Source organism: Cebus imitator, unplaced genomic scaffold (genome assembly GCF_001604975.1).
Source record: "Cebus imitator isolate Cc_AM_T3 unplaced genomic scaffold, Cebus_imitator-1.0 Scaffold42, whole genome shotgun sequence".
Classification (NCBI taxonomy): domain Eukaryota; kingdom Metazoa; phylum Chordata; class Mammalia; order Primates; family Cebidae; genus Cebus; species Cebus imitator.
Genome location: NW_016107357.1, coordinates 11,753,546 through 11,766,864, shown reverse-complemented (window position 1 = coordinate 11,766,864; position 13,319 = coordinate 11,753,546). Strand labels below are relative to the sequence as shown.

General features: G+C 47.5%; 2 protein-coding genes across 4 annotated transcripts in view; one reads left to right on the top strand and one right to left on the bottom strand.

Moving 5' to 3' along the window:
* Positions 1-1,962, top strand: part of AGT (angiotensinogen) — a 12,393-nt gene extending 10,431 nt beyond the window's left edge. For both annotated transcript variants that reach the window (XM_017526508.2, XM_017526507.2), the window contains exons 4-5: positions 175-319; positions 1,156-1,962. In XM_017526508.2, the coding sequence (XP_017381997.1) occupies positions 175-319; positions 1,156-1,344 (334 nt within the window). In that variant the 3' untranslated portion in view covers positions 1,345-1,962. The remainder of the gene's footprint in view (positions 1-174; positions 320-1,155) is intronic.
* A 7,155-nt stretch (positions 1,963-9,117) lies between these two features.
* COG2 (component of oligomeric golgi complex 2) overlaps positions 9,118-13,319 on the bottom strand; it is a 57,764-nt gene continuing 53,562 nt past the window's right edge. For both annotated transcript variants that reach the window (XM_017526504.2, XM_017526505.2), the window contains exons 16-18: positions 13,127-13,266; positions 11,473-11,653; positions 9,118-9,799 (exon numbers count right to left, since the gene is read on the bottom strand). In XM_017526504.2, the coding sequence (XP_017381993.1) occupies positions 9,698-9,799; positions 11,473-11,653; positions 13,127-13,266 (423 nt within the window). In that variant the 3' untranslated portion in view covers positions 9,118-9,697. The remainder of the gene's footprint in view (positions 9,800-11,472; positions 11,654-13,126; positions 13,267-13,319) is intronic.

Here is a 13,319-nt window from a genome sequence, read left to right as displayed (position 1 = left end):
TTTTTTGTAGGTTTTGCTGAAATTTTCCCCAAGGGGGAGGATGACCTAGTTGGGTGAAGGGGGCAAACATCCCCATTGTCAGGGTCAGGTGCAAGCAGCATATGCCCACCTGGCTTCTGGGAGAGCCCTTGCTGTGTTGCCTGGAACCGTCCTAACTGTGCATTGCCTCCCCAGGGCCATCCGCCTGACCATGCCCTGGCTGGTGCTGCGAGGATCTTATGACCTGCAGGACCTGCTCGCCCAGGCTGAGCTGCCCACCATTCTCGGCACCGAGCTGAACCTGCAAAAAATGAGCAACGACAACCTCAGGGTGGGAAAGGTACGCACGAGCCTGTGTCGGTGCCTGAACCAGGTTTGGAGTGTTCACAGGGTGGAGGTGTGGATGGAAGGGACACAGAGGCGGCTGTGGATGGGGCAGGAAGGCAAGAGGGAGAGGAGAGTAGGGCCAAGGGTGGGAGAGAAGTGGCCAGAGCATTTCGGGGCTTTCCAGGTGCAGAGCAGCAAATCCCTCCCCACCCCTGCTCTGCCGTCTCCTGCTGGGGGTGTGGTCCATGGGCCTGGCCTTGCTTCAGGTCGTCCAGGGATCCTACAGCAAAGTTGAAACTGGGAGAAAGAGAGTGAGCAGCCCTGGACCTGGTGCCGTGGGTCCAGCCCCTTCTTCAGGGACATGCTGGGCAGCAGACAGAATGTCCCCCTGCCATGTGGCACCATGCACATCCAGGACGTGCCTATATGCTCTGGGCCCTCTGTTAGGTTCTGGAGAGAAAGTGAGAGTTCCGGGGGCTGGCGGGATGAGCCCTCTGTGCTAAGTTAGCTAAGCACTGACACTGGTGGGCCACAGCCAAGGGAGCCAGGAATTCTGCCCAGGCCAGCAGGGAGGAGCGTGAAGACGGGAGGATGTGTGGGGTGTGTTGGGGGGGAGCCAGCTGGTGAGTTTGGCCATCGTGGCTGAGTGAGGGTCATCTACACAGACACACCCTTGCCTACACTGAGGGGCAGGCATACACTGTGCATCCTCCTGGCAGGCTGGAAAATGTCCTCTTCTAGGACAGTGCATATCACAGAGGTCCTGAGCCCTTGCCGGCCCTCTAGCCCCAAGCATCCTGGGTCACCCAGTGCGCCCTCAGAATGATCCTCATGTCTGCTGCTTTGCAGGTGCTGAACAGCATTTTTTTTGAACTCGAAGCGGATGAGAAAGAGCCCACAGAGTCTACCCAACAGCCTAAGGGGCCTGAGGTCCTGGAGTTGACCCTGAACCACCCATTCCTGTTTGCTGTGTATGATCAAGATGCCACTGCCCTGTACTTCCTGGGCCGTGTGGCCAACCCGCTGACCACAGCTTGAGGCCAGGGCCCAGAACACAGCGCCTGCCCAGCAAGGCCTCTGCCCTTGGCCTTTGAGGCAAAGACCAGCAGTGGATAGCAACCTTGGACAAATCAGCGATTTGTCACCCCCAGTCTCCCACCTTTTCTTCTAATGAGTTGACTTTGAGCTGGAAAGCTGCCATTCCTCCTTGGTCTAAGTGGTGCTGCGTGGAGTGGGCAGCAGAAGGCTGCAGCAGCACACATGCGCCTCCTCCCAGGTTGCTGGATTTATTTTAGAGAATGGGGGTGGGGAGGCAAGAACCGGTGTTTAGCGCAGGACTGCTGTTCCGAAAAGAATTCGACCCGACCAACTTGTTTGTGAAAACAGAAAGTGTTCCCTTTTAAAGCAGAGAAGAAAAATTGGGTTTTGACATTAAAGGATGCATTACACTTCTGCATGGCCTTCAGTTTGTATTTAGCATCCTGAATGTAAGAACATGATCTTCCTGTAGTATCTACAATACCTTGGTTTTCCCCACAGATGTTTGTGATTTTTGAGCAACACATGAAAGATGCAAGCATCTGAATTTCTGTTTGAATGTGGAACCATGGCCAGCTAGTTCTCCCTTGTGTTATAATAAATGTCTTACAACAATAAGTCCCCCAAAATTCTTTCATTCGGCAGCCAAAGAGATGCATACAATGTGGCCGATAGGCTGTGTAAACGGAAGTGCTTTCCTGGACTTGGGATGGAATTTCCATGGGAAGCCTGAGCCAGGACTTAGCAGTCCTTTGAAGTTTTAGGTGATGCTTTTCTCTGGACATTTCCATTCATAAACAGTAGTGGCCATCTGTGTGATGGACAGGGGGTGGGAAGAGGGCGACAGGGAAGGTCCCATACCCCACACGGCGCCTGGGAAAGGAACCAGGCAGACGGGGACTTCTCCCATCATGGTGACACAGGGCCAAAACATAGCTGGTATTGTGCTCCGATAGTGGAAGATAGAGAAATAAATCCTCACAAATAAATATTTGCAACCTCTCCCCATCTGCTGAGTGCCTCTGCCTGCTCCTCCTCCATAGGATTAGGCCCACAAGTCGGAATCTTGGGGCAAGCCAAAGAGGCGGTGGGCACCCAGCAGGCCCGTGGCCATCGGCTGATAGCAATGGTGATGCTCTCCTACCTATGTGTGTAAGGCCCTCGACCTTCCTCCCTTCCATACATATTGAAATAAATAAGCAAGCTGTTCAATGTGTTAGCTGCCGACCAGAACTAAGGTGAAATCTGCCACGGGGATTACAACAGCCCTTCCAATCTCACCTTCTCCCCTCACGTTCCCAAGAGTCTTCCCCTGATTTTGAACACACCTCCCTAGCTCGATGTCAGGGCAAGGGGATTCTGTTGGCGACAGCAGGGCCCATGGTGGCTTCGTCATAACTCCCCATCACCAGTTTTATTCAGGTTACCTTCCAGTCCCGCTCTCAGTGATTCCTGGCTTGTTGTACCCTCAAAGGGGGTAGAGCTGGCACAAACAGTCTCTCCGAAATGGCTACGGGATGCCAAGTCTCTTGAGAGAACTGGAAGTACAGAGACCAGAAGTGCCTTAAGGTCTCGCTATTCAAAGTGTGGCACTTGGACCTGCAGCCGCAGCGGCTGCCCTGGGAGCTTCTTAGGATGCTGCTTCTCAAGGCCCTCCTGGACCTACAGAGTCAGAATCTGCAATTTTACACGAGGTCCAGTCTTGGAAGTTGCTCATAATGACCTGAGACAGCTCAGCCATGTGCTGGAAAAACAGAGCATTTAAGTTTGTGACTTTATTTTAAATGGCGGCTGGCAGTCGACAAACCAATCTCTGCTACTTAGAGAGGCTGCTTCGGTTTCTGGAAGTCGCTAGGAGTATAAAGTTGCTATCCGGCGCTGTTCTCCAGCTGTTTTCTGTGCACTTGCAAATGGGAAGTTGGGTCAGGATAGATCTCTCAGCTATTACAAGGATACAAAATACTAACATTTTGCAGGTTACTTCACACACACACACACACACACACTTAATTCCACAGGTCAATTTCTCAGAAATTTTTTTTCACTGAAATCTAAGTCTTCCTGGAGTTGCAAGTGCCTACCTCCTAGAGAAAGCAATTACTCACAATTACTCCAATCCGCTCATAATTGCAGTCAATTTGCAATTTCGGCGGGGCATGAGACCACGGTCAGGGATGCTGTCAGCAGCCTCTGAGGAAGTAAGTGAGTTTGAAAAACAGAAAGATTTTTATTTCTCACTTGGCAGCAAAACCTGAGAGGGACAGACTGACAACAGAGGAAACAGATGAATTACAGAGTGGGAGAAAATATTAGCAACTATGCATCCAACAAAGGTCTAATACGCAGAATCCATAAGGAACTTAAACAAATCAACAAGTAAAAACAACCCCATTAAACAGTGGGCCAAGAACATGAACATACACCTCTCAAAAGACGACACACAAGTAGCCAAGAAATATGAAAAATGTTCAACATCACTAATCATTGGAGAGATGAAAATCAAACCACCATGAGATACCATCTCATACCAGTCAGAATGGCTACTCGTAAAAAATCAAAGGAACAAGAGGTGCTGGTGAGGCTGAGGAGAAAAGGGACACATACACTGTCGCTGGGATTTTAAGTTAGTTTAGCACCTGTGGGAAGCAGTTTGAAGATTTCTCAAAGAACAACAACAACAAAAAATAGCATTACTATTGACCCAGCAATCCATTACTGCATATACACCCAGAGGAAAAGAAACCATTCTACCAAAAACACACATACACTCGTATGTTTACCACAGCACTATTCACAATAGCAAAGACATGGAAGCAACCTAGGTGTCTATCAATGGTGGACTGGATAAAGAAAATGTGATACACAGACACCATAGAATACTATGCAGCTATAAAAAAGAATGAAGTCATGTCATTTGCAGCAGCACGGATACAGCCAGAGGCCATTACCCTAAATGAATTACTGCAGGAACAGAAAACCAAACACCACATGCTCTTACTTACTAGTGGGAGCTAAACACTGGGTACACATTGGGCCATAAATATGGAAACAGCAGACACCAGAGACTCTAAAAAGGGGAGGAAAAGAAAAGGTCAAGGGTTGGAAAACTATCTACTGGCTACTATGTTCACTACTTGGGTAAAGAGTTCCACTGAAGCCCAAATCTCAGCATCACACAATAGATTCACATAACAAACCTACACATGTACCCCCTGCAGCTAAAATTAAAAACAGAAAGTTACCTGGAGTGAGCGCCATCCTTTGAGGCTTGCTTCTATGTTTTTGTGAGGTGGCTTCAGAGCAGCCCTTTACATCGGGTTAATTTGGCTCCACTGCTGGGGCTGTAACCCCACCCTCCACGTCTTTCACTGTGGACACACTCTTCCCACGCTCCTTTTGCTGTGGGGATTTTTTTCTACCTGCTCTTTTCTGGCGATTCTTTCCTTGGACTTAACAGCCTCTTCACACTGGCAGGCTGGTCAATACCCAGCTATAAAAGCAAAACAACGCTCCACGGACTTCTTTCCTCTCCATTACTCCGCACCCTCCGTTCCAGCCTACACAGTGTCCCCAAACTCCACACTGCCTCCTCTCAGGGAGCGGCTGGGCTCTGCATGCTCCTGTGCATCCGGAGGCCCTCCATGTGAGACGCCAGGAAATCACAAGACTCCTGATCTGCCCCTTCACTCTGGGACCTTGCAAACTGCAGGCATCTAACACTGAGCAGTGCTGTTTCATACGGTGTTGATTTTCAGTTGTTTAGGATGGGAGGGTCAATCAGGTCCCAACACGCCATCAAGCTGGATTACACGAGAGATTTAAACAGTTAGACTGTCACTCTGAAGATTAATAATACATTTGTTTTTTTGAGATAGAATCTCGTTCTGTTGCCCAGGCTGGAGTACAGATCTCGGCTCACTGCAATGTCCACCTACAGGATTCAAGTGATTCTCCTGAGTAGCTGGGACTATAGGCACCCGCCACCTCGCCTGGCTAATTTGTGTATTTTCAGTAGAGACAGGGTTTCGCCATATTGGCCAGGCTGGTCTTGGAACTCCCGACCTGAGGTGATCCGCTCACTTTGGCCTCCCAAAGTGCTGCAATTACAGGTGTGAGCCACTGTGCCCGGCCAATAATACATCTTAATTCAAGATTAGAGCTAAGGAAAAATGAGAATCCTGATTGTTCTGAAATTTAGTCTCCACGTGAAAACCAGTTGAGGGTTGAGTGGAACATGGAGAGACTTTCACAACCAAATGAAGGTAATACTTCCTTCACTCAACAATTCACAGATATTCACAGCCATCCAACATGAAGCTTAGTGGCTGACCAAAAGCAGCAGGATATTTTCAGGGCAGAAACTGAGACTCACAGGCAGAACCAGGAATGTCTGCACATCTCAAAGGACAGTTTCGCTTAGGGCGCTGAGGTTGAGGTCTTACACAGAGAGAGGACTGCCAACTGGCAAAGGCCTGCTTTTCACAAACTGTTGGAACCATCTGGACTGTCTGGCTCCTGATAGAGAGGGAGACATATACCAGATGTGTTCAGATGCCATGAACAGAGAAAATAACGCTGCCTTCAAATATGGACCCCTAACAGATCTTGCTTTAAAATCTAACAGTTCAGGCAGGGCGCAGTGGCTCACATCTATAATCCTAGCACTTTGGGAGGCCGAGGCAGGTAGATCATGAGGTCCAGAGACTGAGAACATCCTGGCCAATATGGTGAAACCCAATCTCTACTAAAAATACAAAAAAATTAGCTGGTGGCAGCGTGCCTGTAATTCCAGCTACTCAGAAGCCTGAGGCAGGAGAATCACTTGAACCTGGAAGGTGGAGGTTGCAGTAAGCTGAGATCATGCCATTACACTCCAGCCTGGGCGACAAAGCAAGACTCTGTTTCAAAAAAAAAAAAAAAAAAAAAAGAAAGAATCCAACAGATCAGCATCTGCAGTTAATCACTGCTTTTGAGTTCTGAGACACAAACACAGCATGGAGGTGTCCATGCTGTCGACGGCTCAATCATGCTGGCTCCAACTACTGTACCTAGTGACATCTACACCCCAGTACCAGGGAGCTTCACAGTTATTGAGAAGGACACTGCAAAGGAAAATCAGCCCTTACCTCCTACACTAGCGTTCCTGAGTGACCCCTGCTTTTATTCCATCACTAGGATGATGAAGCCATGGGCAGCCAGACTGTGCAGTTCTCATGTGGGGCCACACCCTGGGTGTCCCCCTCACGATTTTCTCCCTTTCTGGTAGGCTGTAGTGGAGAGGGAGCGGGCTGAATGGTGGCCTCCAAAAAGATATGCCCACGTGCCAACTCCTGGTACCTGTGAATGTGAAGATACTTGGAAAAGGGTCTTTGCAGATGTAATGAAACAAGAGATCTCAAGATGCGGTCATCCTGGATTATCCGGGTGGGTCCTGAATCCGATGACAGTGTCCCCATCAGTCAGAAGGGGAGAAGGTCATGTGAAGACGGAGGCAGAGGCTGGAGTGATGCTGCCACAGCCAAGGAACACCTAGAGCCGCAAGACACTGGAGGAGGCGAAGAACCTCCCTAGAGCCTGCAGGGGAGCACAGCCCGGCTGACTCCACGTGTTTAGACTTCTGCTTCCAAAACGGTGAAAGAATGCATTTCTGTTGTTTTAACTCACCACACCGTTGTGGTCATTTGTTATGGCGGCCCTAGAAATGAACGCAGGAGGTTCTCCAAGGGTGAATTTGGAAGCCATAGGACAGAGATGGCCGACTTCCAGTCAGTGGGAGTCCCCAAATGACCTACTCATTGCCTCCCCAGCAGCGTTATAGTAGAACAGAAAAGAAACTTCCCCTATGGGTGATGGCCTCTTTTGAACCTATATATTAAAAAATTGAAAATAATGACAGGTTTACAGTACATAAGTATTATTTCATCTTTACGCTTTATTCAACAGTAATTTCTCCAAAGCAAAGCAAATAAAACATATACCAGAGAAAGATGTTCTGGGGAAGCCACGGACAAATGCTCTAAAGCCTTTCACTCTTTACCCAAAGATTCTTGTTTCTTAGAAATAGGTGTTATGGCATCAAGGCTGTCACTGAGAAAGACGGTGTGACCAGCCTGGGGCTTGATAGGGTCAAAGAAATCAATGACTTGTGTTCCAATCCCTGTCAACTTCTTTGTTGTACTGTTATTAGGGATGGAGAATTACCTGTTAGTAACCGAGGCTCTGGAACGATCTTGCCTGGGTTTAAATCCTACTTATGAGTTATCTTGATGACCTAGGCTGTCCGTTTCCTCATCTGTAAAATGGAAACAATGCTGGATTGGAAGGGCTGGCAAGTTGTAATCCTCTCCTCCTATGCTCTCAAACAAATGAGAGGGGCAGAGCACTGAGGGAGATGGGGACAGACATTAAGGTGTACTGATGAAGGCTGGGATGGAGGAAGTAGCTTGGCTCCATGTGGCTACTGAGGCAGCTTTGCGCTGATCAGCTTAGCTAGGCTGGACCGGTGTTCCCCACGACTCCCTTGCTGGGACGGTGTGAGGTTGGCCTTGGCCACAGGAAACAGCCGCAGGAGGCGGGGTGAGGTGGCCACATGCTCACACGCAGCAGGCTGCTGCAGCCCGGCACGATGGCCCAGAGCTGCAGGCTCTCCTGCTGGCTTGGGGCAGGAGGCGGGCCTGCAACTCCCCGAGCCCCCGTTGGGTCTCCTCCTTCAGCTTCCCTGAATCCTGGGCCAAGTGCCCGTGCAGCTTCCTCTGCGTATCACCCCATCACAGAACTGGGTAGAGCAGGAGGCAGCCAGCGCCAGATGCGGGCTCCATTTATCCCCACGGGTTCCAGTTATTCTCGCTTCCCCACTGCATGCCTTTCCTTCCAATGGCCCCCTGCTGATGGCACCGCACCGCACCCCACCCCACCAGAGCCCTGCCAGTTGAGCCGGCTCCCACTCCAGGGAGGTCAAGTCCTGAGAAGAAATCCCTTCTCTGTCTCTCTCCCATGGTTCTGTCACTGACCAAATTTCCCAACACTGAATTGCAGGACTGGACACTTACCCCTTCAGGGGCAGGGCCTCTGGTGCTAAGTCCAGAGCAGATGCCCTCTACACAGGGGGCCACTGTCCAGGCTCTGTCACCAGCCTCTTGGTGGTGGGCTGGGGGCTTCGTGGAAGCCCCTGGGACTCCACACCCACCTGGCTCTTGGTGCTTTCATCACTGGGGTTTCTTCTGATTCCTCTAGCCCTCCTCATCCTGGTCTGTGCTAAAGAACTCACGCCTGCAGGACCTGCTCTCATTCCCTACTGTTTACTTCTTTTCCTTCCTCTCCCTACAGCTGACCTGTGAACAAAGGGACTGAGATGCACAGGAACACAAGGCTAAGGACTCAACACAGCTGCTTTCAGGTCCTCATCAGGCTGGGAGGGCTGAAGTCACAGTGAGGCGTGGGCTGCACGGCGCTCCATGCTGGCCATGTGAGTTAAACCAACCAACCAGTCTTGGAGTGCCTCTCCCCGGTGCTCCCAGGTCTTCTTCTCAGGGCAGTCTGCCTTCCCTCCAAGCTTGCCAGGAAGGGTGGGGCCTGCTGACTCCTAAGGAAGGTGCCTGTGCTACCCCTCCAAGGAAAGGAACTCCCGCGTGTGTAAAGAGTCAGTGTCGGTCAGGATCCTTCCCATCGGTGCTAAGATGAGCATTGCCTGGAAGGGAACGTGTGTCATTACAGTGCATGAGGGACGAGGAGTAGATCCCCGGTGGGGGATTCCCAAAGAAAAGGAGCACACACTCATGGGAGACACTTCTTTTATTTAGGAAGTAGATCTTTCCTACTGGTGCAGGCCCCTGACAGATGTCTGGGTGACAGCAGGATCAGAAGCACTGCTCTCACACTGAGTGGGAGTGGAGGACGGCCTCCCATAGCCACTCTACAAAGCCCAGGAGTTCTCTTCATTTCAGAGAAGGGCGTTTCTGCACAGAACATCACTCCACTGCAGTCGTCACTTCCAACTGCAGGCTCAGGGAGACGACTCTATATTCATACGTATATATTTACTTCAATCATATTTTAGAAATCAGCTCTTCCACACTAAGATTTACAATAAAAATAAAATAATTTGTTCTGTAAACTATAGTAGAAAGATTCAAATGTCTTAAAAACTATCTTCCATACAATGGAAAAAGGCTTTTGTGTTCTTTTTGGGCAAAGAAAGACCCAAATACGCTGAGAGAAGACGCATGGGCGTGTTGCTGGAAGCTCTTCTTCACTACGGACGGTTGCTGAGAGAACAGAGTCACTTTCTCCCCTTCGGCCTGGAGGCCCAACTCTCCTCTTGCTTGAGAATCTACCCTCGGGTCTTGCAAGATGCTTAAGGCTGCTCCGCTGTTGCCTGGTCCTTGGCAGCAGCAACAAGCTCTGTGAGAGCTGGGAAGCTTTTTATGTCACTTGTTTGCAGTCCCAACTTTTGTATCTGCAAAGGCCATGAGAATGAATTAGGTTACTTCAATTTAAGCTTGAATGTGAGGAAAAAAAGATTCTTATAAAAAACAGAGAATCTCCATCCAGAAGACAGTTCCCGGAAGACTTGCAGGATATTTTTCCTCTAGAGCAAACTTGTTGTAAAATGTGAGGTTTTGGGGTCAAACACTTAGCATTCTAAGAAGCCAGTATGTTAATTTATCTCAATCCATCAAATCAGACAGGATCAGAGCCTCTTTTGTGGGCCTAACAAAAATTCTAGAAAAGAAAATCCACACTGGAAGAAATTAAAAAGTGCACTATTTTTTAAGTAAAGAATTTTCAAGAAAGGACTGGTCTGCTCTTAGTTTCTTAACATATCACAAAAACCTTTTAGAATCCGATGAGTTGAAAACACTTTGTCCGGCACAGCAACTACCATGGATTATTTTGGTCACAAAGACATGGCACACTATGTTCCCACTTTTGTTTAAAAACAACAACAACACACACCCCGAGACATATACATCCATACATATAAACACATGTACCACACACACACACACACACACACACACACACCCACATACACACAGGAAGATCTGGAAAGACACACACCAAGTCTCTCAGCATTTTGTGGTTTGTCCTGGGGACTGCGGAGCACCTTTTCTTTCCCTTCTCTTTCCTCTTATTTCCCTATCCCACTCTCCTTCCTTCCTGCCCTTTCTTTTGTTCGTTGGCTGTTCATGTTTCTATAACATATTCTCTGGCTTGTAAAAAGTCTTAGGTTTTTTTGTCAAATAAACATGGCAGCTGACTTTTGCCAGGATGCATCTGTAAATTCATCTGAAAGCAGACAGAAGTTGAATTTTCAGTGATGAGCATGTATAAAAGAAATTCCTTAGTGAGCTAGAAAATCAAGTGTCTTGTTTGATTGCTTTTCTTTTCTGCTTTTTGTATTAACATTGTCTCAGTTCTCCAAATCACTACCAAGTGTCCTCTTACGGAAACTTTGATTTCACTTTTTTTTCCCCTCTGGAAAGGCCTCCCTTGAGGACCTACTACTATGTAGGAAACCTTAACAGGTGAGAAGGCCAGTTTCTGAACATCCAGAGGTTTTATGATGCTGTGAGGATTTCACCTCAGTGAAAACGAAAAGACATTCATTGCACATTATCCATATCACCTCTTAAGTGATAATATCCTCATTAATGTTCAGCCATAACTCCAAAATCTGTGTTTTATAGGAAACCTATAAAAGCCAAGCAGGGAAGCAGAGAAGTTGTGCTCAAGGGATTTCTCATGCATCATAGAGGGATAATGCTTTCAGTTATTTTAAGCTAAACCAGCAAATATTTAAAAAGCCTGGGGTTAGCACCAATTAGGTATCAGGCACTGGACCAGAAAGTCCCAGCATAGTGAGCTCTGTGAGCACAAGCATTGGGGAACCAAGCAGATGCAACAGCACCAGAGAGCACGCCACTGGACTTCACAAAGGGAACTCGCCATTTTCTTCTCGCTTTTCCTTCTCATATTGCCTAGGGGCAAGGTCATTTGGAAGCCCTGACTCCTATTACCCTTAAAACCGGGGAAGCCAAGCCGTAGCCATCGCAACAGCTTCTCTTAACTGCCTGGCTCCAGAATTCGGTGTCAGGCTCGCTGGAACTGCCGGCGGCTGATGGTTACCTGCTCTCCTAAGTACTCAACATCCAGGGCCAACTGCAGCCTGATTTTGTCATCATCGCTCATGCCGCCACTGGGACCAACGGGGTTGGCAGGAGTGGTTTTTCTGGCTTGTTTCAGCCTTTTCAGGCTCTCTTCCATTTTCTTCACAGAGTTCAGTACATCTGACACAGTTTCATAGTACCTTGAGCACAAGACACATTTACTGGTGAAAAGAGGCATTGGTGTGTAACACCAAATAGAGTTTATTGTGGACCAAAAAAAGGTTTTTAAGATAAAAATTCATTTCCAACGAAAATTCAGCCATGGTAAGTATTTAAGTTTCTTAAGATCATTTTATATATATATATATATATATATATATGTATATATGTGTGTGTATGTGTGTGTGTGTGTGTGTGTGTGTGTGTGTATTATGGTCTTAAGTGTCAACATGGCATTCCCTCAGAATTTAAGAAATGTGTATGTGTATGAATTTTGTTTAAAATTTTAATCCTGAATATGGAGAAAACCATAGACCAATTTTGCCTTTCATATATTGAGGGAGGACATCTGTACCTCATGCCCCAGATCAAGTAACAAGTTCATTTCCAATCAGTTCTAGGAACAGTTCATCTTTTGGAATATAAAAGTATTTCAGAATTTTAAATAAAGTTCATTGCCTTCAAAATACTCTCAATATAATTTTCAAATTATAAATGAGTTATATTTCAAAGCTTTGTTTACAAGTTGGCTACTTGACATCTGAAATACATTTGCCCACAAAAACTATCATACCTCATTGTTATGTTCTAAATTAACCCACAAATGGCTGCTTAAAGTTTTCTTTTGTGTTTTTTTTGAGATGGAGTCTCGCTCTGTTGCCCAGGCTGGTGTGCAGTGGCACGATCTCAGCTCACTGCAACCTCCGTCCCCTGGGTTCAAGTGATTCTTCTGCCTCAGCCTTCCGAAGAGCTAGGATTACAGGTGTGCACCATCATGCCCGGTTATTTTTTGTATTTTTAGTAGACACAGAGTTTCACCTGACCATATTGGCCAGGCTGGTCTCAACCTCCTGACCTTGTGATCCACCCGCCTCAGCCTCCCCAAGTGCTGGGATTACAGGCGTGAGCCACCGCGCCCGGCTAGCTTAAATCTTAAGTAAAATAAGTGAAATAAAATACTACTGCAAAATAATTAATAAAATCAATAACAAAATTGAGTAACATACTTTTTGAGTTGGGAAAAGTGGGTTTCATTAGACAAAGACACTTAAGCATTTTAAAGGTTTTAGGAATTGATTCCTTGTCAGGTATAATTAAACTTTTAAATGTATGTTTTCTCTTCCTTGATTACAAGGGTTTCACGAACCTAAGTCCTTTGATTATCTGGTATGATTAGAGCCATTTTGGACTGACAGGGCCTGAGCAAAGAAAGGGCCTCCAAGAAGAATGTGGCTGGACTTGGGAGAACAGCACCTGCAGGGAACATAGAGACTCGGGGGTACTGTGCACACGCCCAGCGCATGTGGGGAGGGAGGGAGCCAACTGCAGCGGGACCACACTGACTCATCCACAGTCTCACTGCCTTATCTACATGCAGTGCTCAATGGCCTTGGGGGTTTCTGCCGCAGACTCTTCTAAGCAAGGCCCACAAGGTCTACTTTTAATTTACTTACTTATGAGTGCTCTCACTGAGGGCGCCTTTTAACCACTGCTGAATTATTGCTGGTTTGAGCTTATCCTTGTGTCCACTCTGAAGCTGGAATAAGGGCTTCAGAGCACTGTCCACATAGGAGGAAGCTGTGGTTGGGACCTCCTGGAATGATGTTGGTAGAAGATAAAGAGGCATAGGAAAAAAAAAAAAAAAAA